General features: G+C 40.5%; 3 protein-coding genes across 4 annotated transcripts in view; all 3 read left to right on the forward strand.

Moving 5' to 3' along the window:
- LOC115673819 (cysteine-rich receptor-like protein kinase 26) overlaps positions 1-20,892 on the forward strand; it is a 26,697-nt gene extending 5,805 nt beyond the window's left edge. Inside the window, exons 1-7 of one of the 2 annotated variants that reach the window (XM_030596073.2) lie at positions 16,769-17,617; positions 18,833-18,964; positions 19,254-19,381; positions 19,527-19,737; positions 19,830-20,067; positions 20,158-20,308; positions 20,388-20,892. In XM_030596073.2, the coding sequence (XP_030451933.1) occupies positions 16,813-17,617; positions 18,833-18,964; positions 19,254-19,381; positions 19,527-19,737; positions 19,830-20,067; positions 20,158-20,308; positions 20,388-20,735 (2,013 nt within the window). In that variant the 5' untranslated portion in view covers positions 16,769-16,812 and the 3' untranslated portion in view covers positions 20,736-20,892. Of the gene's footprint in view, positions 1-16,768; positions 17,618-18,832; positions 18,965-19,253; positions 19,382-19,526; positions 19,738-19,829; positions 20,068-20,157; positions 20,309-20,387 lie in introns of those variants that run through there. The other variant, XM_030596074.2, reaches the window with a different exon arrangement.
- LOC115673823 (cysteine-rich receptor-like protein kinase 44) lies at positions 5,712-10,152 on the forward strand. The gene is made up of 7 exons (XM_030596076.2): positions 5,712-6,686; positions 7,967-8,098; positions 8,485-8,612; positions 8,739-8,949; positions 9,042-9,279; positions 9,370-9,520; positions 9,599-10,152. Exons 1-7 carry the CDS (start codon positions 5,912-5,914, stop codon positions 9,944-9,946), a joined length of 1,983 nt encoding a protein of 660 aa, XP_030451936.2. The 5' UTR covers positions 5,712-5,911; the 3' UTR covers positions 9,947-10,152.
- Positions 20,893-24,670: 3,778 nt separating the features above from the next.
- LOC115673873 (E3 ubiquitin-protein ligase RSL1-like) lies at positions 24,671-26,473 on the forward strand. Its single transcript, XM_030596132.2, has 2 exons — positions 24,671-25,569; positions 26,238-26,473. The coding sequence occupies exons 1-2, from the start codon at positions 24,704-24,706 to the stop codon at positions 26,308-26,310; spliced, it is 939 nt and encodes a 312-aa protein (XP_030451992.1). The 5' UTR covers positions 24,671-24,703; the 3' UTR covers positions 26,311-26,473.
- Positions 26,474-26,544: the final 71 nt, after the last annotated feature.

Consider the following 26,544-nt stretch of genomic DNA (forward strand, 5'->3'; position numbering starts at 1 on the left):
TAATATGTTTCGGTTCACATTTCCTCGACATCGCCATGGTCGATATCTTACAAGCTCGTCACGTCTCGTCCAGCCAAATCGACATTGCTATCACTCGTGCCGTCGTCGGTCTTGTGTTTTCTCGCTGAATCTTCTTCACGGCCCCAAGGTACACTTTTGGCCAGTGCAGACTGATCGCCTTCCTGGCCCCATTATCGTAGAGCTATATTGGACATTTATATGCTGGATTTCTACGACAGTTTGGTACCATGGGTTAGCTAGTTAACTTATGCGCGGTGTGTAGCTGTTAATTCAATGCACTTCACGTTGATTAGCCCATTCAAGTGCTGGAATTCGAGCTTTTAAGGGAGGAATTGCTGCGGTTTTGGCTCTAGATGGCTTAGTCAACGATTAAATTTGATCCAAGTCGTGGTGCAATTGCACTACTGACATGAACTTTGAGCTTAAACAGGTTTAGTCGTCTTACAAGAGGTTACGTGTAGATGTGCATTTGTTCAGACCTGCAGTTAATTGGTATCTGAAATGGTTTCTTTGCACGTGGATATGTGTTGGTATGGGCAAGCCTCTTGGGCACGTTTGATTTAATGCTTTAAATATAAAATAATTTGGGAAAAACGTCAAAAAAATAATAAAATAGAAAACTGTTTAGAAAAAAAAAAGATCTTGATTAGGTTGTTAGATTTTAGAGTTAGGACTAGTTTAGTTTCATTTAGATGATACGCATGGTTTAGGAAAATTCATGATTTTATCTAGTTTATGGGGGTTTCTGTCCCGGAGCTTAACAACAAAGTCATGTATACTCTTTCATTTCGAGATTTTAAATACTTTGGTGTTTAATTCTCGTCATTTCAATAGGTTGCTTGTTAATTTCTTTTCTAGATTATGTTAGAACTAGTTCTAGTCTGAGACGGCTTATCACAGGTGGTTATGTCGGATTGCGAGCAAGACTTGCCAGCCATGTAATCCAAATCGTTATAGGAAAAAATATGAACCTAATAATATCTTGGGCAGAAGAACACTAAAAATGTCAAAAATTATGTACGGAGCTCACTTTAGTACCAAAAGTTCTGGAAATTTAACGTGTCCATATTTTATTAATAATTCCTACCTGCGTGGCTCACTGGCGTGCTTCGTCAACATATTATCTCCTAAACGACGTCATTTTCAAGTTTTGCCCCAAACTCGAAATCCTAATTCAATTTTTTCCCCCAAAATCACACTCTTCCCCTCCAGGGAGCCGCCCGCGCGTCGCGGTCACCATCATCCACCACGACAAACACGTAAACGATAAGGACAGCGAAACTGGTGGCAGATGATAAGGAAAGAGAACGAGCCGAGTCAAACACACCTTGAGCTTTCGACGAAAGAAATGACGATGCGTCTTCGTCGGCCATGATGCACCTGGCCCTCTGCAGCTCCTCCTCAAGCCTGTCGACAAGCTTCGAATCTAGCAGCCTGCTGCTCGCCTGAGCACCGATGGAGGCCTTAAAGTGGCGAATGGATGAGCCGAGTGCGAGCGTGCGCTGCCGTAACAACTGCTCCTCGCTCGACGTGTGAGCGACGTGCACAACGGCGTCCTCTAGCTCCTTCGCCTAAGCCACTGCCGGCCGCACCTCCTCCTCCATCGGCCTCTCAGTGTCCTCCGCCTCCTTTGGCGGCGGTGTCCTAAGTTTCTTCAAAGAGAGAGAGAGAGAGAGAGAGGGAGTCAACCGATTCAACAACAAAAAAAGAAGACAAGCATACGATGTCATTTTTGGGAATGGGAGTTGTGCGGTGTCGTTTTTGGAAGGCCAGCCACGTTAACTCTTGCGACGTGGTTTTGTACGTTCGCATGGACCGAATTTTTAATAAAACATGCCAACTCATGTTAAAATTTTATGGGATAAGTGCACTACAAGTCCTAAAACTTGTCACAAAAGTGCGTTTGAGTCCTAAAACTTGCAAAAAGTTCATTTGAGTCCTAAAACTTGTCAAAATGGTTCATTTGAGTCCTAAAGTTAACACCGTTAGATTTACTAACGGAAAATGCTGACGTGGCCCTGACGTGTCATTTTTAATTATTTTCTTGAGACACGTGGCGCCACGTCAGCAAAAATAAAAATAAAAATAGAAAAAACTGAAAAAAAAAAAAAAAAAAAAAAAAAAAAAAAAAAAAAAAAAAAAAAAAAAAAAAGAACCGGCGGTGGCCATGCCCGGCGGCCACCGCCGGTGGCCGAAGCCCGGCGGCGGGAAGGACCGGCGAGGGTCGCCTGGGCCTTCCCGAAGCCCGGCGACCTCCGCCGGCCCCGGGCGAGTCCCCGGCGAGGGCCGGCGACCCTCGATCAGGGGGAGGGCGCGACCCTCGCCCCAGATCTGAGCGAGGGTCGCCGGCCCTCGCCGGGGACTCACCCGGGGCCGGCGAGGGTCGCCGGGCTTTGGGAAGGCCCAGGCGACCTCCGCCGGTCTTCCCGGTGGCTGTGGCGGCGGCCACCGCCGGTTTTTTTTTTTTTCCTTTTTTGGGTTTTTTTGGTTTTTTTTTCAGTTTTTTCTATTTTTATTTTTATTTTTGCTGACGTGGCGCCGCGTGTCTCAAGAAAAATAATTAAAAATGACATGTCAGCGCCACATCAGCATTTTCCGTTAGTAAATCTAACAGTGTTAACTTTAGGACTCAAACGAACCATTTTGACAAGTTTTAGGACTCAAATGAACTTTTTGCAAGTTTTAGGACTCAAACGCACTTTTGTGACAAGTTTTAGGACTTGTAGTGCACTTATCCCTATTTTAATTATAAAAGTCACGTAATCATTTTAATCGGAATTTCTCGTCAAAGGCGCTTAAATGATCATTTTTTTCAAAAAGTGGCACTTAAGTAACCCGACGAAAATTTTTGACACTAAAGCGAGTATTATACATAATTTTTTGTACTTCTAGTATTCTTCTGCCTAATATCTTGTGTTTACTCAGTGATGTCGAGGCTAATCCACTTTGTGCGGGTTCGTGCGAGCTGAGGAGAATAGGCGATCAGAGTGTTGGAATAGGAATGCGCATCGGAAGGTAAGTTGTAATATATGGGTCAGCCCAGCCCGTGTTCTCAAAGCCCAGCCCATTAACTCATCGTCCCATTTCCTTCAACAGCTTCCACGCAAGCATTGAAGTGGCAAGGTGCAGCGGCGGAAAGAACAAGAAAAGAGAAGGGAAGAAGCTCGCTCGCGAAGAAGAGAGGAAAAGGAGAAAAAGAGAGAAAATTTTCGCGCGTTACGATCCGGACATCTCGACAAGCCAAATCAATCGCGAATCGCAATGTCTGATTTAATGAGATTAATCAATGGAATAGATCATTGATGCGTGAGTTATTGAGATCGATCAATGGACTATTGATATTTTTTATGATATTATTGATTTAACAAATGTTTTATGATATGTATATGATTAAGTTAAAACAATATAACTCATTCTTGTCTTGTATGTTTTTATATATTGGATTTGAGACAAGCAAGTTTCAATATTGCTTTTGTAAAGATGCATAGTAAATATTCGATCTGCTAAGAAAAGATGCATTACTCATCGGGCTATGGTTGCTCACTCCTCTTTTTCCCAAATCTTTTGAGGTCTCTCAGTTAGCGGCCAGTAGAGCAAGAGGGATATCGATGGAAATCTTTGGGAGTTGGTTATTTGGTTGTATTTGAGGCTGCATCCTTCGAGAGGAAAGACGGCCGTGTCGCTCCCCTATTCCTGTAGAATTTGGGGTGAGACATAAGCGGAATTTGAGTTGTTGCGCTGGAACTCTCCATGCACTTGTACCTAGAAATCATTTACTTTTAAATCTATAGGGTTACTAACTTTTGATATTGCTTAAGAGACTTTGCAAGTTGGTTATATTCTCCCATTCCAATTAGCACTCACCCACTAGGCTTCTTTGTTCTTGGTCAATCCGGGTAAGTCAGAAATATTTTCCACGTTTTAAACTGTCCCGTTGAAATTTAAATATTACAAAATTATGCATAAGCAAATTTATGTTGTCGATAAGTATATATTATTAAAATCTCTTATGCTTAGGATTAAAAGAGACATCGATAAGATTTAGCTTAAGACGTGCTATCAGTTACTAAAAATGAAAGTCACATGTAATGACAAATATTATAATGAAATTCTGAAAAGAAAACACAGCACATAGTTCGAGCTTGTCATGCAAAGGCAGTTTTGACCTGGGCCATAAGCACGCGTGTTGGAAAAGATCAACTTCGAGTATTCTATTGTTTCCTTTCGTTAGTGTCTTTCTCTACTCCAATCTCAATCATTGGTTATAATATAATTAATATACAATATAGTCTGAAACCTTCGTAGCAATTTTTTAAATTGAATATAAAATCATAGCGGCCTGGTCTTAAGGCAAAGATAAACGGGTTATCACGTAAGTCAAAATCAACAATTATGAAAAGATTATTATGTCTTAAAACAGTCTTACAAAAGTGGGCACGATGATTCATGTAAAAAATATTATCAACAGTAAAGTCGGTATTCGATGGAATAAATAGTTGCGCGTAATTAAATATTTCACATAATTTTATGGGCAATTGTTCAAAATCTAGGCTCTATATCGTGTGTTCTAAGCTATATAGCATTTAAAATGCTCCCGTGATGAATCAAGTATATAACAAACTTATTTTAAGCGGTCGGGATAGTATAAGCCCTAAACAAAAATTTGATGTTGGTATTGAAAGTTGACATTAAGCAAAACCCATGCTTCGCCTCAGGAACACCGTTTTGATTCGTTCAAAAGCAAGTTTTTCAACATCATGACAATTATTTTGACCAAAAAAATAAACATAATGACGATTGTCGAGCAAGAGGGGGAAATATCAAAAAGAAAAAGCTAATGATAACACCTGTAAAAACGTTTTTCAATTGTTGTTAGGTGATAAGTGGGAAGGTTCTCTAGACCCATTAGCGATTCGTTGAGAAAGAATAATGCTAAGAGGTACTAATCTTCCTGCAAAAATACTTAACTAAATGACGAGAAATGTTTTAGCAAGAAAAATGCTAAGCTCGTGTTAATTATGTCCTACAAAAAGAACAAACAGGAGATAATGAAGTATAGCCCATGTCTCATATGAAGCAGTATTGGCCAAGAAGTCGAAATTACTCAAATGGTGTTTGTCTGTTGTATTCGATGTTCAAGTTGAATTGAAACTCTGTTTGTTCCATATTACCAAAATTTGGGGCCACGTGAGGATGTCCAAGTGGAGTAGATACTAGCAATGGTGAGGAATTGGTTCTAAAGTATGTATGATGCATATACCAATCGATTCTATACGACAAATTCCATCCCACAAGTGGAGATGGCGCCATTGTCAAGCAATGCCTAAAAAACTGTATGTCATTCCATCGTAAAAAGAAGGATACCCCATTGGCTTTTGCGGGCACTGTCTTCATCTTCCAAGAAGGTCGAGATATATGTGGCAACTAACTATTCCAATTACATTCAAAGAGTTGGCCAAGACAACGTCGTCACTCCCATGATTTTTTCTACCATGGCTCATAACTTACCTATCCCTTGGTTCATTGTATCATCATGCTCCCGTTCAGCACTGGCCGAAAGATTATGAAAGATAATAGGAAATGCTTGACTGCAAAAAATATAGAAATGGCTGGTTGAGAAAAAGAATGATTCAAAAAGTAATATTCATCTGACCTCCATTCGGTTGATCACTGGTTTTCTGGCAAAGAAAAAGGAAAATTTCAATGGTTTCATTAGTATCAAAATTCAAGCCGCAACAACCCCCGCTCCAAATTAAAAATTGTGGACGAAACAGATTTCGACGACGCAACTAGTGTAGGAGCTACACAGGCTATATGTTCAAGATTTCCACATTAGCCTATCCACATTAATCAAAGAAACACCCCAAACACCCAAAAAAACTAAGAAAAGATGGTTCCCCCAAATCTCCCTCTCTTGCTTCTTCTCATGTTTGCTTCCACCATTAACGCCCAAACTCTCTTCCCACACGAAATCTGTGCCACCACCGGAAACTTCACCGCCAACAGCACCTACCAAACCACCCTTACCACCCTCCTCTCCTCCATCTCCACCACCAACTCCTTGTCCCTCACGTACGGCTTCTTCAATGCCTCCGCCGCCGTCTCCAGCGCCTCCCAAACCATCTATGTCATCGGCTCCTGCCACGGCGACCTCACCGCCGAGAGCTGCCGTGCCTGCCTCGATGGCTCAGCCTCCGACATCCGCAGTCACTGCCCCCTCCAGAAGGGTGCGGTCCTCTACAGTGAGAACTGCACCGTCCGGTACTCTAACGCCTCAATCTTCCACACAGTCACAACCGACCCTGAATACTGGCTGTCCAACGTGAACAACGTCACGAGCCCAGACACGTACAATGCGGCTCTGGGAACGCTGTTGGACGGTCTGCGGGGCGAGGCAGCGGGTGGCGGCTCGCTGAGGAAGTATGCGACGGGGAACACATCGGCAGGATTCGACACGATCTATGCGATGACACAGTGCACGCCAGACTTGACCGAGCAGCAATGCAGCGACTGCCTGGTGACAATCATCGCAAAGCTCACGGCTTGTTGTGTTGGGAAGATTGGAGTGAGGATCATGGCCCCAAGTTGCCAGTTCCGGTACGAGACCAATGATCGATTCTTCGACCCAGTCGGCGAGCCACTTCCGATGCCGTCTCCACCGCCAGGTACGTAGGCTCTTTGTTACAAGTTATGAACATGGCCTTTGTATTATTTTTTTCTATAATTCAGGTAGATTAAAACCATCAGTCATTAATTATGGGGATTTCCCTTGAGATTTACACTGTAAATCGTTCAGATATGCTTAATTCAAAGTTTCTATAGATCATGTAATTTTTTTAATTGGATAAACACTTTTTTGCCAAACACGTATGGGTTGGTCCATATTTTCGACAAAGGAAGAAATGGGTCCATAACTCTAATCTTTGATGCATCTACATGGCTAATAGTCAACTATCATAGTCAGTTCATTGAATCACAACTTATGGATTCATTGCTCACAAGCTGTCATGAGATTTTTGAATTAATAAAGTAAGTGATTATAGGCTAGGGTAATGAATCATTAGCAGATCTTTGCTACTTCTCATCATTCAATCACCACTGTGTGTTAATTAATATAAACGCAAAAAGTTTTTTAACAGTAAAAGAAATGGGAAAGAAAATTTCGAGGCCATAATTGAAACACTGATGACACGTACTTGCATGAGATCTTAGATTATTACTAGAACTTTGTAGCATCAGACGTCGATGGAAAAGAGAGGCCAAACTTACCTTAATTGTGCTTGATCGTCTGAAAATGAAGTTAACAAGAATTAGAGTTAGACATTCTGAGAAGTTTTACTGAAAGTCTCTTAATTAAATAATGTGGCGAACTTTTATTGGGTGCTGAAATATATTCGACTCGTGCATTAAATGATCAGCAACCAATTAGAAATCGGCATGTCACTTAATCAGAGGGTTTCGGTAAGATCTTTTATAAAGCATTTCTCGAGATTGAGTTAGATAAGAAATTCCTCCATATTTTTTATATCTTATGATTTGGTTTGGCAAAATACTGAAAATAGACATATGAATTCTGACCTTCCGAGTGTTCTATAAAGATAAGAACAAAAAAATGACCAAACCACGATTGATTAGAATACTGCTGACGAGAGGGTGGCCCAACCCAGTCTTGAAAGGGTAACCGATTATACCCAAAAACTTTAAATTCTGGAGGATAATGTGATATTTTTGAAGTGTTAATACTCTCTATTAGACGACTATTGGTAAGACGACAAAATCCAGAAATCCGAGTAACTTTCCCTCGAGTTATCAAAGAATGGTGCGATGTATGTTTAAAATGCGTTTCGTTTCTGCATTCGAAATGGCGCTTGAGTGATTTCTCCAGTGTATTACTTTGTAATCGGTCTGCAATGATCGTAAACATAATGTGCCTTTGCTCTTGCAGGTGGAAAGAGCAATTCAACGAAGACTGTGATCATCGCGGTTGCCACAAGTGCTTCTGCGGTACTTGTTATCGGCGTTGTCATACTCCTGATAGTGCAAATGAAGAAGAAGCGGCCCAGACAAAAAGTTGAAGGTGACTCTTTATCTTTTTGCATTGGAACAGCAACTGTTCATGAGGTTAAAAAGATCATGAAAATAACGAAGTTGACCTATTACTATGCTTTTGCACCAGCACAATAGTGACAATTAGGCCAACATTCTTTTAACAGATTGGGTTGAAATTCCAGATCATGGAATTGATACTTCGATCATTACATTCATGCGCACCGCTCGTGCATGTCCAATTACACATTTCTCATTGTCTGTAGTTAACATAAACTGATTAAGCAGGCCAAAATAGCAAGTTGATAGTAATGCCTGCAGGTGCAACTCTATATACTAAAAGTTTGTGAAGCTTTCATTGTATAAACTCTGATAAAGACATTCAAGTTCTGAATGACCGCGTATTTCTCTTTCTAGGTGAAGTTGTGGATGAAATAAGCACGGAGGAGTCACTGCAATTTGATTTCGGCACTATCAGAGCGGCAACTGACAACTTTTCTAATTCCAAGAAGCTTGGACAAGGCGGTTTTGGTGCAGTTTACATGGTACTAATTAACAAAGCATCCTTTGGTCTCTTGTATTCAAAATTTAAGCAGCAAAATAGTCATGACGACATCAATGCTTCAATTACATAGCGATACTGACAAGGACCTACTTTGATGAAATTTCAGGGTCAGCTCTCCAACCAACAAAAAATTGCGGTGAAACGGCTGTCACAGAATTCCGGCCAAGGAGAAATAGAATTCAAGAATGAGGTCATGTTACTAGCTAGGCTACAACATAGGAACTTGGTCAGGCTCCTAGGTTTCTGTATGGATGGAGTCGAGCGGCTTCTCATTTATGAGTTTGTGCCCAATTCAAGCCTTGATCAGTTCATATTCGGTATGTTTCTCAGGTTGTCATTCCTGAAATCATATCCTCCTGAAATGATTAAGGAACGTATTATAGAATGTGATTTTAAACAAAATGTGTAGATCCCCTAAAGCGTGGGAATCTCGACTGGGATAGGCGTCACAAGATAATAATGGGTGTTGCTCGAGGGCTGCTTTACCTACATGAAGACTCTCGACTTCGTATCATCCATCGGGACCTTAAAGCCAGCAACATTTTGTTGGACTCGGACATGAATCCTAAGATATCAGATTTCGGTATGGCGAGGCTATTCGAGTTGGACCAAACTCAGGCAGAGACAAACCGAATTGTTGGGACTTAGTAAGTGCAACAACCACCTATAGCTAATGCTGACTAAAATCAAATGGGCAAACTATCGAGCTAATATGATGGACTTTTTGCAATGCACAGCGGATATATGGCACCGGAGTATGCGATTGCTGGAAAATTCTCGGTCAAGTCCGATGTCTTCAGTTTTGGAGTGCTGGTTTTGGAGATTGTGAGTGGTCAAAGGAACAATCTTTTCCAGGTGGGCGATAACACGGAGGTCCTTATAAGCTATGTGAGTATAAGAACATACCTTCTCATTTTGCATAATGTTTCAGAGTCAATATGCTCAATGTTTGTCAAATGTTTGCAGGTTTGGAAGAACTGGAGGGAAGGAACAATGTCAAACATCATCGATCCCTGTATAACTTTTGGTTCGAGTGCTGAAATTGCAAGGTGCGTCCATATTGGTCTACTATGCGTCCAAGCAAACGTGGCTAACCGGCCAACAATGGCCTCGGTCCTTCTCATGCTTAACAGCCACACGGTCACGCTTCAAGTGCCGTTACAACCCGCATTCTTCATGCACAGCGGCAGCGAATTCGATATGTCATCAGCACAGGATTACAGTTCAAGGGTGTCCGACATCGATAGATCAAGAAGCAAATCAAACCAATTCTCGAAAAACGAGGCCTCTGTGACCGAGCCATATCCGCGGTAGCCTTGACAAATGGGAAAGAGCGTGCCCTAATAATTAATTTTTGTGTTTCTCATGGTTTTCAGATCATCAAAATTACATTCTCGTGGTTTAATTCTTCCTAGCAATTATTGTTTTTGTGTAGTGCTTAAGTGATATATTGAGCCAGATTTTATGCATCAAACTAAGTGCATTTCCCAATTTAGTCAGAGGCATGCCATCTTCATTTATGTCCATGCTAGAGATCGGAGAGGAATTACTATTTTAAGATATAGCTCAAAGCAATTAAATTGGGTAAGACTCGAACCTAAAATCTCGAGTTTCTCGATACACAAAGTTTAAGGTTCTCCAAAGGCTAGAGCAATTGCTTGAGAGGGAATCTATCACCACTTTGAACAAGACAACTACACAGAATAAAAATGAACATGAGTTGTTGACACCTAAAAATGATCGAGCCTTCTAAATCGACATGTCGTCAATACAAAAATCGATATTAAGTGATTATACCATCGACAAGTCGTTGATAGCAAAAATGCTTGTTGATGACCAAGATAATCGATGACCATAATACAATTTTCGACATATGATGACGACTAGTCGATGATTGACACTTGGAATCTTGAAGGCAGAAACCGAAGAAAATAAAGATGTCGATTAACAATTAGATCAAATGACAATTGAGAAGTCATAATGGCTTGTAGAGAAAGTCAACATGCAATCATGGAGAGCGATCATGGAGTCTAAACTTAAGGAGATGCAATTGAGTCTAGTGACAACCGAAGATTTGTGACTGTTTATAGATAAGTTTGACATGCAATCATGGATTGTGATCATAAGGTCTAAAATCATGGAGATGCGGTTGTAACCTTTTAATTTGAATATTAACCACTTGGATATTGTTACATTTTGTAATATGCTATATAAGCTGTGTTGAATCATTCTAGAGGAGGACACACTCAACCACACAAATTATATATCTTTCAGTTTATCAATTTATCTTTCCAGTTCCTGTATTTACTTTCTTTTAGAGTAATTAGTTCAAGTTCTTGGTTACACTTTCTACTTCATGTCCGAATTGTCACAAAACCCGATTCAAAAAAAGTCCAAAGATCAACTTTCGGTGAAAAGTATTTCATTGCATGGATCCATTTCTGGCAGACATGAGTATATCTTTTGCTTAGCAAAATTGATAGGTAAGAGGAGTGTCAACAGTTCGGATCGCGTTGGTCTCCACTAGTACCCGACCTGAACATGAAGAATATATGTTCTTCATGACCTGATCTCAACTCGCATAGACCCCGAACAAAAGAAAAGTTCGGGTCAGTTCGGTTTGGCTCGTTTCGAGTTTTTGGGTTTATCCTCTTTTTTAAATCCCTTATCATCAACAATTCCGTGTAAAGTGCAACCAGTGAAGTTTTACCTCAGGAAGAATAGACTTCAAACAATCAAAAGGAGAGATCCCATGGCAATGGGTGATGTCATGACATTATATTCCAACACTTTCTGAAGGAAGTATAGCACCTCTTTCTAGCGTGTTTGGGCGTGTCTTCTGGTGGACAAAGCCCTTTTGTCTGAGACTGACTTAGCATTAGTAGGTGAAAGTGTTGCCACTGAGTTGAGATTTTTCTTGCTGGAGAGAATTAGGATTCTTTTGGGTAAGTGAGTTGTTCTGCTCTTGAATCGGCACTCTTGTCATTTGTCTCTTTCTTTTCAACCATGTTCAGAAACTAATTGCGCTCTCTCTCCTCTATTCTTTTCATTATGAATAGAGGAGTGCCATTTCTAGGATATTTGTGAACTTGAGTTCGCGACAAATAAAAGGAGTAAAGTTATGACCATGGCTTATGGGATTTTTTCTTTCGTGGTGTCTCTATGGTGCGGTGCTGTCGTGTAATCCAACTTAATTTCTCTATGCAGTCTCAATTGAATTGCACTGTGGTGAGCTCTGTCGGCTCTGCCGGAATGAGGACTAGGGTGGAGGAAGGAGACAAAGACGGGCCGTTGTGGAAACTGGGCGGAGACATTGGGATTACGGAGAGTTCATGATTTGGGTAAGGTTTAATGTGTTTCAGTTTGATTTGGGTCATAAACCCGAACCGATGGGTCATAAACCCGAACCGAACCGTCACTTTGTCCAATCAAATTTTCAGGTCGTTCGGGTTTTTTTTTTTTCCTTACACGCCTAGTCCATGGTGTCATTCGCTTAGGTTGAATCAGGCTTGGATGTTAATTTCAAAAGCATGATGTAATTTTAATTTTTTCTTAAGATTTAGAGTCTGTTTGGTACAGTTGTAGATGTGCCGTGCTTATGTTGTGCTGTGTCAAAACACATGCATTTGACGACCCATAGTTTAATTGTATGATCAAACGGTTATGTTTTTTATTTCTTTTCTTCTTTTTGTCTTTACTGGCCATAGCAGGAGGGCACACCCTTGTGTGTAGGAAGTAAAAAAAGAAACGAAGTCTAAATGGGTGTACAAACGGATAAATATTTAAAAATGCAAATTCGTTTAAACATACCTCATTTTTAACCTAATAACCACTTACATGCATATATCTTTGCAAATACCATTCACAGACTTTTATATAAAAACATTATATTGAAAAGACTCAATTCCCCCTCCTTACATATTCATTTTAGTATCTTGCTTCAGGTTTTGGTGATATGATTTGTAGTTGGTTTTGAGTGTTTTGGGAGCATGTGAGAATCTAGGATTTGAGGATGGGCCTTATCGGAGAAGAACGGCGTTTTCGTTTATAGGGACATTGGAATAATTGATGTGAATGTCCTTACCAAAAAAAAAATAATTGATGTGAACGTGCAAAGTGGCCTCCAAAAGTAAAATTTAGGTATGTATTTGATATTTATTAAAGTATATGTATGTAAGTGGTTATTGGGTCGAAATTGAGATACACTTTTAGGAATTTTCCCAAATAAATTTAAGTAATAAATAAACAAACAAAAAAACCGACAGTTCTTCCACACCATTATGGTGTTGTGAGATTTACATTAACAGTAAAAGATGGACTAGGACCGATTCGATTTAATTGGATTTGAAATAATTTGATTCAAAGAGTGTTTTCAAGTCTAGGCTAGATCTAATTCAATTTGAGATTATTACACCAATAGGATTTTTATTTTTTTTGGTCGAATTACACCAATAGGATTTAACCGGGAGATTTTCCTTGAGACATAATTCAAAATTGATTTTCCTTTCTTATAGGTTGACGCCCAATAAAAGTGCTTATTATAAACCATTTTCAATTACAATAATTTTTGTTTTTCTTTTACTAGCATATTTATCTTGGATCACTTTTTTGTTGCGGAAGAAGCGATCGAACAATAAAATAGACAAAACAAGAAAATAAATCAAACACCCAATTTACATAATTCGATTTAGTGACCTACGTCTATGGAAAAAGCAGCTATAAATCAAGTAATACAATGGAGATTACAACCACACTCAAGTCACTTAGTTTCCCAATCTCCAATTATACCCAATAACTTCCGACCAAAAAAATTATACTCAATAACTCATACAGTGTTTAGCCTAATAATTCTTCAAGAAATAATCTCTCAATCTTACAAAAAAATATACAAAATTTTAAGACAAGATTTTCAAGGCCTAAGCACTTTGTCAATTCCAGAGGGTGTAATTTGATGAACAAATTATGCCTTGGATTACGGGCAAAATCGCTCACGGAAGCACCAATCCCAAAGGCATAAAACGTGTCCCACTGACCCATAAGCAATAAATGTTTTTTTTTTTTCATATATAGACTTGTGGACTTCTGGAGTTCTTGGACGACATTGGCACGAGAAAGGAAATTGCATGTACAGAATCCTAAATGAATTCGATCAACAAAGTCCACCTCCTGACTTTCCTTCTCTATCTTCCATTTTCACTGAGTCCAACTTGTAAAAGGAAACAATTATGTTTTGAACAATTTCGGACGTCCGTAAAATATTCAATTCGAAATATTCAGACCTTCACAAATAATAATTAATCTCAAATTGAATTTCGTCTAATAGGTTCAAACTCAAGACATATTTTAACATTCTGTAACTTTGTTTTCATTGCCGCAAATCTTGACCAAAGTAAAGCTATCGTAGTAAAAAAAAAATTTACAAAAATGGAAAAATTACCGAAACAGTTTTAAACTTATTGCAATTATGCAAATTCAGTCTTAAACCTTTTTTTAACTAATTGAGTCCTAAATCTTTTGTATCTATGTCAATTCAATCCATCCGGTCAATTTCGACTGGCTGGCGCTAACGTGGACGCTGATCATCTTAAGTGGCATGACAAGCGCTGACATAAATAATTTTTAGTAATATTTTTCTTTTTTTTCTTTTTTTCTTTTCTTTTTCCCTTTTTTTTCTTTCTCTTTTTTTTTCTTCCCTTTATCTCCATCCTCTAGCCAGTCGCCAATTCCAGCTGACGTTCAATTGTTCATCCTTTTCTACTATTTATGGGGTATATAGTTTTAAAAATGGAAATCAATATACAGTGGCCAGTTACCAGAATGTGGGTCGTCAAATTTTTATGGTAAATGAATGATTGTTACTTGGTGGCTTGCAATTGCAGGTGCCAGTTTCAGTTTTGCTATGGAAGTGGATTAGAATGGACTCGAGCTCATGGTGGTTGTGCAAGAAACTAGGAGCAAAAGGCATAGGAGAGAATATAGTTTTAAGAATGGACGGGGGAACTCAGGCACACGCACCGGTGTCCAGGGCTCAACCTCGAGAGACCCGGGCTTGGCCTCCATTGACCCGGGGCTGGCCGCCAAGAATCAGGCACAAGCGTTAAGGTTCCCATATCCAAACACCGGGGTCTTTAATCCAAGCACTGTAATCTAGTCATATTTTGAAAAATGATTTCATTTTTAAAATAGAAAATCTTTTTTTTTTCAAATTTAAGCATAGGCTTTCCATTGATTATTTAAAGATTTTCTATTGATTCATTTTCCTAAGCGATTCAAATACTTGAAAACAAGAAAAAAATTCCAATCGAAAATTTTCCACGAAACATACAGAGTATTAGTCTTAATTTTGTGTTTTGATTGATGAATTAATACTCAAGAAAGACAACAAAAAATGGAAAGAAGTGTCAGAAAAGTCCTAAACCTATTGTATTTGTATTAATTCAATCCTAAACCTTTTTTTGGTGCCAATTTAGTCATACACATTTTAAACTAGTGTCAATTCAGTCCTTTTGGCTAATTTTGGCTGGATATTGTTGACGTGGATGCCGGCAGGCTTACGTGATATCGCCGGCGCTGACGTAGATAAAATTTTAATAATATTTTTTATTTTTTATTTTTTTCTGTTTTTTTATTTTTTTTCTTTCTTTTTTTTTTTCCTTTCTTCCTCCCTTTCCCGATGACTGGCCGCAGGCAATAGCTGGCCACGGGCCATGGGCAGGCAAGCTGCCCTCGCTTGGGCGAGGGTCGCCGTCACCCGGCCAAGCGAGGGCGAGCCTCAGCGAGGGTCAATCTCGTCCAAGCCAGATTTGGCGAGGAGAGCCCTCGCCTGGTCAGGGCTCGCCCAGGCCATGCCGGGGCCTTAAGGATGCGCGTTACTTCAATAATAAAATTCTGAAAAGAAAACACAGCGTACGGCTCCAGCTTGTCACGCAAAGGCACTTTGACCCGGCCCTTAAGGATGCGCGTTGGAAAAGATCAACTTCGAAGGTTCTATCGTTTCTTCCCATTATTGTCCTCATCTACTCCAATCTCAATCATCGGTTATAAAATATTATACAATGTAGTGTGGAACCTTCGTGGCAATTGCTTAAAGTCAACATGGAATCATAGTGGCCTGACCTTAAGACCGAGATAAACGTGTTATCACATAAGTCAAGATCAACGATACGTAAGTGGGCATGATAATTCATGCTGATAAAGGATATTGTTAACAATTAGAGAGGAGCGGAAAAGTCGGTCTTTGATGGAACAGATCGTTCCGCGTAATTGAATACTTCACATAATTTTATTGGCAAGTGTTCAAAAGTTAGGCTCTATATCTTGTGCGTTCTAAGCTATATAGTATTTAAAATGCTACCGTGATGAATCAAGTATATAACAAACTTATTTTTAGCGGTCAGGACAGTATAAGCCCTAAACATAAATTTGATGTTGATATTGAAAGTTGACGTTAACCAAAGGGTACAAGAACACTCCACCTGTTTGTTTGTGTTTGCTGTCTTCGAGGTTCAAGTTTAAACGTGAGGATGTCCAAGTGGAGTAGATATAAGAGACGGTGAGGAATTGATTCTAAAATACGTATGATGCATGTGCCAATCGATTCGATACGATGAACTCCATCCCACGAGTGGAGATGGCGCCATTGTCGAGCAATGCCTAAAAATCTGTATGTCCTTACTTCGTAAAAAGACGGATACCCCACTCACTTTCGCTAGCTCTTTGTCTTCATCTACCAAGGAGGTCGAGACAGATTTGACAAGTAACTATTCCAACTACATTCAAAAGTTGGCCATGACAACTTCGACATTCTGAAGCGATCGCTAAGGAGAGTTTCGTGTTTCCCAATTCTTTTTACCATGGCTCATAACTTCATCATGCCCACGTTCAGTGCTAGCCGAAAGATTACGAAAGATAATAGGAGATGTTGACTGTGAATAATATAAAAATGGCTGGTTGAGAAAAAGGATGATTCAAAAAGTTATATTCATCTGAAAAAGGAAATTTCAATGGTCTCATCGGCACAAAAATTCAAGCCGCCACAACCAATCCCCACCCGAAAATGGAAGACGCGGACGAAAGAGATTTCGACGAAGCAACTTGTGTAGGAGCCACACAAGCTATATGTCATGCATTATTAGCCTATCCACATTAATCAAAGAAAAACCCCAAAGAAACTAAGAAAGATGGATCCTCCAAATCTCCCTCTCTTGCTTCTTCTCATGTTTGCTTCCGCCATTAACGCCCAAAATCTCTTCCCACACGAGATCTGTGCCACCACCGGCAACTTCACCGCCAACAGCACCTACCAAACCACCCTCACCACCCTCCTCTCCTCCATCTCCACCACCAACTCCTTGTCCCTCACCTACGGCTTCTTCAATGCCTCCGCCGCCGTCTCCGGCGCCTCCCAAACCCTCTACATCATCGGCTCCTGCCGCGGCGACCTCACTGCCGAGAGCTGCCGCACCTGCCTCAATGGCTCAGCCTCCGACATCCGCGGCCTCTGCACCCTCCAGAAGGGGGCAGTCCTCTACAACGAGAACTGCACCGTCCGGTACTCTAACGCCTCAATCTTCGGCACAGTAACAACCGACCCTGACTACCAGCTGCTCAACGTGAACAACGTCACGAGCCCAGACACGTACAACGCGGCTCTACGGACACTGCTGGACAGCCTGCGGAGCGAGGCGGCAGGCGGCGGCTCGCTGAGGAAGTACGCAACGGGGAACACATCGTCGGGTTTCGACACGATCTACGCGATGACACAGTGCACGCCGGACTTGACCGAGCAGCAATGCAGCGACTGCCTGGTGACAGTCATCGGAAGGCTCACGAACTGCTGTGCCGGGAAGATGGGAGTGAGGATCATGGCGCCGAGTTGCCAATTTCGGTATGAGACCAATGATCGGTTCTTTGACCCAGTCGGCGAGCCACTTCCGTCGCCCGCACCGCCACCGCCGGTGGCAGATGCGCTGCCTCCACCACCAGGTACGTTGGCTCTTGTTCAAAAGTTAGGTACAAGGCGATTATGTCTTTTTTGGCTCTTGTCGCCAAAAAGAAGCTGTGCGTTGGTCCATACTTTCGGCAAAAGCAGATGTGTGGCTACCGGTCAACTATCATGGTCAGTTCATTGCATCACAACTTATGGCATTCATTGCTCACAAGTTGTCACATGATATATTTAAATTGATAAGTAAAGTGAGTCTAGGCTAGGCTTAGCCGATCTTCCTTACTTCTCATCATTCTGTCGCCACTATTTGTTAATTAATACAAACGCAAAAAGTTGTACAAAAATAAAAGAAAGGGGTATGAAAATTGCGTAGGAATAATCGAAACATTGGTGACAAGCACTTGTATGAGATCTCAGATTTTCACTAGGACTTTATAACATCCGACGTCAAAGGAAAAAGAGGCTGAAACTTACCTTAATCGCGCTTGATCTTCCCAAAATGAAGTTAATTAGGATAAGATTGATTAGCATATTAGACATTCTAAGAAGTTTGCCGAAATCCTCTTACCAAATGACGTGGCGAATTTTTTAATGGGTGCTGAAATAAGTGGGATCCGTGCATAAAATGATCAACAACCCATAAAAATTTGGCAAATCCACTTAATAAGAGGGTTCCGCTGGGATCTCTTATTGCGTATAGCATTTCTCGAGATTGAGTTGGATAAGAAATTCCTCCTAATTTTTTTAACAAAAAAGTGTAATTAATCTATTTTATCCTTTTCGTTGGTGATCCTCATGTCATGTATATAGTTGTCCCATATGTGCAAATGGGGAGAATCCTATAGCTCTGCAGAAATCTTTGACCAGAGCATTTGCAAACCAGCATTGATTGTTCCTTGCTCCACTCTGTTTCTGTAAACCATTGCACTGTCATTACTCTGATTTCCGTAAGAAATTCATGAAAGTAATGAACTTGGAGTTGAAAAGGTAACCGATTCGACCCAAAAACTTCAAATTCTGGAGAATAATGTGATATTTTTCAAGTGTTAATACTCTCTATTAGACGAAACTTTGTAAGACGACAAAATCCAGAAATCCGAATAACTTTACCTCGAGTTATCAAAGAATGATGTGATGTATATTTAACATGCGTTTCGTCTCCACATTCGAAATGGCGCTTTCGTGATTTCTCCAGTTGGTTTCATTGTGGTCAGTGAGCAATGATCGTAAACATAATGTGCCTGCTCTTGCAGGTGGAAAGAGCAATTCGAATACGACTGTGATCATTGTGGTCGCCTCAAGTGTTTCTGCGGTACTCCTTATCGGTGTTATCGTACTCCTGATAGTGAAAAGGAAGAAGAAGCAGCCCAGGCAAAGAGTTGAAGGTGAGTCTTTAGATTTTTTTGCATTGGAACATCAGCTGTTCATGAAGATTTCAAAACATGGAATTGATACTTCGATCTATATGTTCATGTGCCACGCTTGGACATATCCGTTTACACATTTCTCATTGTCTATAGTTAACATTACCTTATCGAGCAGGCCAAAGGAGCCAGTTGATTATCTATGCGTGCAGGTGCAATTATGTATACTGAAAGTTTGTGAACTCTCATTACGAAAACTATGGAAAGACAATGCTGCTCGCACTGAATGACTGCATTTTTCTCTTTCTAGGTGAAGTCGTGGATGAAATTAGCACAGCGGAGTCGCTGCAATTTGATTTCGGCACTATCAGAGAGGCAACGGATAACTTCTCTAATTCCAAGAAGCTTGGAGAAGGCGGTTTTGGTGCTGTTTACATGGTAATAATTAACAAAGCATCCTCTAGTCTCTTGCATTCAAACTTTAAGCAACAAAATTGTCATAAATAACATCAATCCGATGTTCTTCGAAATGCTTCAATGTACCAATCAACACTCACAAGGACCTACTTTGATGAAAATTCAGGGTCAACTCTCCAATGGACAGGAAATCGCGGTGAAACGGCTGTCTCGGAATTCCGGCCAAGGAGAAGTAGAATTCAAGAATGAGGTCATGTTACTAGCTAGGCTACAACATAGGAACTTGGTCAGGCTCCTAGGTTTCTGTCTGGAAGGAGTCGAGCGGCTTCTCATTTACGAGTTTGTGCCCAATTCAAGCCTTGATCAGTTCATATTCGGTATGTCTCTCGGGTAGTCATTCTTGAAATCGGATCCTCATGAATTGATTAAGGGATGTCTTATAGAATGTGATTTTCAACAAAATGGACAGATCCCCTGAAGCGTGCAAATCTAGACTGGGATAGGCGTTACAAGATTATAATGGGCGTCGCTCGAGGGCTACTTTACCTACATGAAGACTCTCGACTTCGTATTATCCATCGTGACCTTAAAGCCAGCAACATTTTGTTGGACTCGGACATGAATCCTAAGATATCGGATTTCGGTATGGCAAGGCTGTTTGAGTTGGACCAAACTCAGGCAGAGACAAACCGAATTGTGGGGACCTAGTAAGTGCCACAACCTGCTAAAGCTAATGCTTACCAAAATAACATAGGCAAACTATAGAGCTAATATGATGGATTTCTTGTGATGCACAGTGGATATATGGCGCCGGAGTATGCAATGCATGGAAACTTCTCGGTCAAGTCCGACGTCTTCAGTTTTGGTGTGCTAGTTTTGGAGATTGTGAGTGGTCAGAGGAACAATCTTTTCCAGGTGGGCGATAACACGGAGGTCCTTACAAGCTATGTGAGTATAACAACATACCTTCTCATTTAGCATAATGTTTCGGAGATCAACCTGCTCAATGTTGGTCAAATGTTTGCAGATTTGGAAGAATTGGAGGGAAGGAACAATATCAAACATCATCGATACCTCTCTAACTTCGGGTTCAAGTACCGAAATTACGAGGTGCATCCACATTGGTCTGCTATGCGTCCAAGAAAACGTGGTTAACCGGCCGACAATGGCATCGGTCCTTCTCATGCTTAACAGCCACTCAGTCACGCTCCAAGTGCCATCACAACCCGCATTCTTCATGCATAGCGGCATCGAATCCGATATGTCATCTACGCAAGGTTACGATTCGAGGGTGTCTGATGTCGACAAATCAAGAAGCAAATCGAACCAGTTCTCAAAAAACGAGGTTTCTGTGACCGAGCCTTATCCACGCTAGCCTTGACAAATGGGAGACCAACTTGCCTTATGCATTAATTTGTGTTTGTCATCGTTTTCAGATCATCAAAATTACATTCTCGTGATATAATTCTTCCTAGCAATTACTGTTTTTGTGCCGGATTTTATGCATCAAACTAAGTGCATTTTTCAATATAGTCAAAGGCATGCCATCTAAATGTATGTCCATGCTAGAGATCCGTGAGGAATTGCTATATTAAGATATAGCTCAAAGCAGTTAAATTGGGTAAGACTCGAACCTAAAATCTCGAGTTTCTCGACACACAAAGTTGAAGGTTCTCCAAAGGCTAGAGCAATTGCTCAGACATTGGTTGCTCGTGAGACTTGAGAGGGAATCTATCACCACTTCGAACAAGACAACTACATGAACTCACCAATTAAATCAAATAAAAATGAACATGAGTTGTCGACACCTAAAATAATCGAGCCTTCTCAATCGACATGACATCTATGCAAAAATCGATATTTTTTTTTTTGGTCGAGAAAGTATTCATTACTAACACGTTGCCAAAATGTAACTGAGTCCGAAATCGGTACATGACCGAAATGTAACTGAGTCCGAAATCGGTACATGACAGAACCCATAGTGGGTGTGGGGGCTTAAACATCTAACTACTAGTAAGATGGTTTTCCCGGTGGGTTTTAGCAACCCAATCCGCTACCTTATTAGCTTCACGGGGCACAAAAGAGACAGACACTCCATTTAGCTGGTCCAACAAAGCCTTACATTCATCTAAAATAACCTTCACGGTCCACGGGCTCTGAGCTCGACCTGATAAGCACTCAACAAGTGATAAGCAGTCTGTTTCTACTTCAGTTTCCACGCACAGATCAGTTGAAGTGAAAGACTTAAACTTCCTTGTCTCCACCAGCTTCGACAAAACTGCATGGAGAGCTAAGGCTTCAGATTTCAGGGCAGAATCGGCATGGATCTTCGAGGCAAAGCCATCGATGATGATGCTGTCGGTGTTCCTACAGATTCCAGCAACCGCTCCCTCTAAGTTTTCGCCTATCCATGAGCCATCAATGTTCCCTTCACCTGATTCCTCAAGCCCATTCTTCAAAGCGAAGGGAGCCTTGAAGTATACTTCAAGCCCATTCTCCATTCTTCAAAGGAGATGCAATTGAGTCGAGTGACAACTGAAGATTTGTAACTGCTTATAGATAAGTTTGAAGTGCAATCATGGATTGTGATCATAGAGCCTAAAATCGTGGAGATGCGGTCGTAATCTTTAATTTGAATATCAACCACTTGGATATGGTTACGTTTTGAAATACGCTCTATAAGTTGGGTTGAATCGTTCCACAGGAGGACATAGTCAACCACACAAACTATGTGTCTTTTAGCTTATTAATTTATATATCTTTCCGGTCCTTGTATTTACTTTCTTTTTAAAGTAGTTAGTTCCGTTTCTTGGTTACTCTTTCTGGTTCCTGTCTGAATTGCCACTGAACCCAATTCAATAAAAATTGAAGATCAATTTTCGGTGAAAGGGATTTCGTTGCGTGGATCTATTTCTGGCGAAACATGAGTATATCTTTTGCTTAGCAAAAAAATTGATTGGTATAAGGAGTGTCAACAATTCAGATCGCGTTGGTCTCCACTAGTGTCCGACTCGAACATGAAGAATATATGTTCTTTATGACCCCATCCCAGATTCGACTCGCATAGACCCCGAACAAAAGAAAAGTTTGGGTCGGTTCAGCTCGTTTCGAGTTTTCAGGTTTATCCTTTTTTTTAATTTAGGATATATTCACTAGAAGTCCTAAAACTTATCACGAAAATGCAATTGAGTCATAAAACTTGCAAAAAGTGCAATCAAGTCCTACAACTTGTCAAATTGGTTCAATAGTCATAAAGTTAGCACTGTCCAATTTGGCTAACGGAAAATGCTAAAGTGGCTTTTCTATTTTTTTTTCTATCCTACGTGACGATAACGTGGCTTATTATTATATATTACTAGTTTAATATTTATTTTATTTAAATTGAATTTTAAAAATAAGGTAAATTTATTAATAATAAAAAAGTGGAGGAGGAGGACAGGCAGGGCGCTTCATCATCGGGAGGGGCCGGCGAGGGTGGGGGGACGACAGGCGGGGGCACCAGGCCCCGGCCAGGGTCCGCCCGCCACTGGCGGCCCTCAGCCAGGTCTGGGCGAGGCGGGCAACCCTCCTTACATAAATTGAAAACCTTAAATTGAAAAAACTTAATTTCCTCTCATTACATACTCACTTTAGTAGATAAAAATTACCAAAAAAACTATAAACCTATTGCACTTATGTCAATTCAATTCTAAACATTTTTCAATTGTGCCAATTAAGTCCTTCCGGCCAATTTTGGCTAGAAATTGTTGACGTGGACATTGGTTGTCTTACGTGGCACGACAGACGCCGGCCGACATTGACATAAATATTTTTTACAATTTAAAAAAAATCAAATCTTTTATGCTTTTTCTTTTTCTTTTTTTCCTTTCTTTGTTTTTCCTTTTCCTTCTTCCTCCACCAATTGCCGAGCCTCGGCGATGGCCAGCGACCGACCACAGGTGATGGCCAGCAACCGACCACGGGAGAGGGCCAACCTCTCTGGGTTTGGGCGAGGCTCACCCTCGCTGGGATATGGCGAGGTGGAGCCTCGTTGGCCCTCTCCTATGGCCGTTGCTGAGGCTCGACAACTGATGGAGGAAGAAAGAAAAAGAAGAAAATAAAAAAAATTAATTACAACATTGTCCACGTTAGTATCGGCAATGTCACGTAGGAGGGCCAACTTTCATGTTAGTAATTTCAGGCCAAAATTGGCTAGAATAACTAAATTGTAAATTGTCAAAAGATTTAGGACTTAATTAGCACAATTGAAAAGTTGAAGACTGAATTGGCATAAATACAATAGGTTTATGATTTTTTTTGGTGATTTCCCCCATTTTAGTATCTTGCTTAAGGTTTTAGTGATTTGGTTTTTAATTGGTTTTAAATGTTTTGGGGCGTGTGAGAATTTAGGGTTTGGGGATGGGCATTATCAAGAAAAAAATTCGGCATCTTTGTTAATAGGGACATGGGAATAATTTATGCAAGTGTGCAAAGTAGTCTCCAAAAGAAAATTTTAGGTATTTATTTTAAAGTAGAAGTATGTAAGCAGTTATTGGGTAAAAAATGAGATAAACTTCTGGAATTTTTCCAAATAAAATGTAAATAATAATTAAAAAAAAAAAAGACGGTTCTTCTGCACCATTACGATGTTGTGAGATTTACATTAACCGTAAAAGATGGACTAGGACCGATTCGATTTAATTGGAATTGAAATAATTTGATTCAAAGAGTCTTTTCAAGTCTAGACTAGATCTAATTCAACTTGAGATTATTACGATAATAGGATTTAATGGGGAGATTTTCCTTCTCGAGATCTAATTTAAAATTGATTTTCCTTTTCTAAGTTTTTTTTGTCCAACTCCTCTCTACTTTGTAGGTGTGTGTGTGCGGTGTTCACAAGGATCAAACTCCGGACCTGATACTCTTTAGCGCCATCCCCCTAATCTCTTTACTAGCAGGCCACAAGCCTCCTGGGCTTTCTTAAGTTGACACCTTATAAGAATTAAGAGAATTTTTGCTTTACTTTTGCGAGCATAATTATCTTGGATCACTTTCTTTAACCTTGTTTTCATGACCGCCAATCTTGACCCAAGTAAAGCTAGCGTAGTAACTGACCAAACAAAACAAAGCTGGCGTAGTAAAAACTTTTTTACAAAAATGGATAGCACCATCCAAACAATAAAATCAAAATAAAAAAAAATTCCTGAAGAACGAATTGAAGTCCCAATCATAGGAAGCAACTTCTCTGCTAAGATTTCATGCATAGTACACTCCTTTTTTTAAAAATATAAAAATAAAGAAAGTGGCCTTCAAAAGACAAACAAGCCACAAAACAAGCACACTCAGAGATAAGAAACTTACAAGATGAAGCGGCGCTTTGATATTCTCTCGCAAGATGATCTCCTCTTGTCGTCACTGTTTGGCGAAAGTGAAGATGATAGCAATAAGAAGAAGGCCACTCATGAAGTTACAGATTCTGAATTTGCCCAGGAGTTGCAGTTTCGGGAGGTTTTAGAAGTCTCCCGTGCGATGAATGTGAATCCTTCAGAAACAAATACAGGGTCTTCTTCTTCTTCTTCAATGGACGTGACTAAGGCAAATCCAAACCCAAGTCCAATGAAAGTCATAGACCTGGTTGAGATGGGTGTTGAAAAAGATGATGGTGAGTCAGCAGAGAGCTTCTGCGAGATCTGTGCAGAGAGAAAAGAGGCCAAAGAGATGTTTAGGATCAGGGCCGTGTGTTCTCACACCTTTTGTTCTCTCTGCATAAGCAGGCATGTGGAGACCAAAGTCCTGGACAATGTTACTACCATCAAATGCCCAGGATTGGAGTGTGAGTGTGTCCTACAGATTGATTCCTGCAGGCAAATTCTCCCTGAGAATGTTCTATACATGTGGGAGAAATCGCTGTGCGAGGCGATGTTTCTCGAGTCGCAGAAGTTCTATTGCCCTTTCAAGAACTGCTCGGCCCTGTTGATCAAGGACAATGATGATGGGCAGGTGATCAGGGAGTGTGAGTGCCCATATTGCCATAGGTTGTTCTGCGCCGAGTGCTCTGTGCCATGGCATGTCGGCGTGTCGTGCGAGGAGTATTGTTCACTGAATGAGGATGAGAGTGGGAGTGAGGATCTCATGGTGAGGAAGCTTGCGAAGGAGAAGAAATGGGGGAGATGCCCCAGATGCAAATTTTATGTGGAGAGGACTCAGGGTTGTGCTCACATCACTTGCAGGTTTGTGATACGTTCACTGAAAAATTTACTTTGTAGCGAATTATTCATCAAGATAAATCAAGAAGCTTGACACACTATAGCTTCTTTGTTGAGATTTTCTGAAAACCTATAGATGTCGCAGAGTTGTTGCTCATGTGTGAGAATGAAATAGAAATTACAGGGGATTCTCCAATTTTCAGAGGAATTGTTATTGATTGTGGCTATCAATCACACAAAAGGCAAATGAAACCATGATAATGTAATTCTAGTACAAGGTCTCAGTGTATTTCATCATATTGTAGTGGTTAAATACAGAGTGTCAAAGCTTCATGACTAGACAACTCTGTATGTAGTTCCATAACTAACCATAAAATGTTTGATATAGCCTTATCAGCGATATACAAAGGTACACTAGCTGTCTCTCTCTTAGAAGCACTACGGCCACTTGGCTTAATTCTGTTGATCGCCGGCACTGAAAATCGCGCTGGTTGGTGCTTCATTTTGAATCCTTCGGCAAAGTGAGTGGTACCTAAGTTTTTTGAATGTTCAATTCTTCATACCTTTCTACTTTTTGTGTGCTAAATGGTTTTTAAGAATGGAATATAAATATATGCTGGCCAATCATCAAAATATGGGTTGTCAAATTTTTATGGTAAATGAACGGTTGTTCCTCGGGCTTGCAATTGCAGGTGCCAGTTTCAGTTTTGCTATGGATGTGGATCAGAATGGACTCAAACTCATGGTGGTTGTGAAAGAAACTAACGATCAAACGGTCCAGCAAAGAAGGCCTAACCACGTATATGATCAATTGCATCTGAATTTACCAATGATAAGAGCTTGTGGTACAGTGTAATAACGATGTCATCGAGGTTTCTTTGAGAAGCAACATCTAGTATAAGGATTAAACGCGCTCTACATTCTTTTCCGGTGTGCTTTGTTCATGTTTGAGCTTCCAGACGCCTATCGATCTCTTTTTCAAGAATTTCACTAAAAGAT

This window comes from Syzygium oleosum, unplaced genomic scaffold (assembly GCF_021117445.2).
Source record: "Syzygium oleosum isolate NSW1041296 unplaced genomic scaffold, Sole_v2.1 Sole_v2.11, whole genome shotgun sequence".
Lineage (NCBI taxonomy): Eukaryota > Viridiplantae > Streptophyta > Magnoliopsida > Myrtales > Myrtaceae > Syzygium > Syzygium oleosum.

Bases quoted from the DNA above. Each gene is read 5' to 3' on its own strand.
- LOC115673873 (XM_030596132.2), top strand. From the start codon at position 24,704: ATGAAGCGGCGCTTTGATATTCTCTCGCAAGATGATCTCCTCTTGTCG. The intron at 25,570-26,237 runs GTTTGTGATACG...TTGCAATTGCAG, and splicing joins TGTGCTCACATCACTTGCAG to GTGCCAGTTTCAGTTTTGCT.
- LOC115673823 (XM_030596076.2), top strand. From the start codon at position 5,912: ATGGTTCCCCCAAATCTCCCTCTCTTGCTTCTTCTCATGTTTGCTTCC. The intron at 6,687-7,966 runs GTACGTAGGCTC...TTGCTCTTGCAG, and splicing joins GATGCCGTCTCCACCGCCAG to GTGGAAAGAGCAATTCAACG. The intron at 8,613-8,738 runs GTACTAATTAAC...ATGAAATTTCAG, and splicing joins GTTTTGGTGCAGTTTACATG to GGTCAGCTCTCCAACCAACA.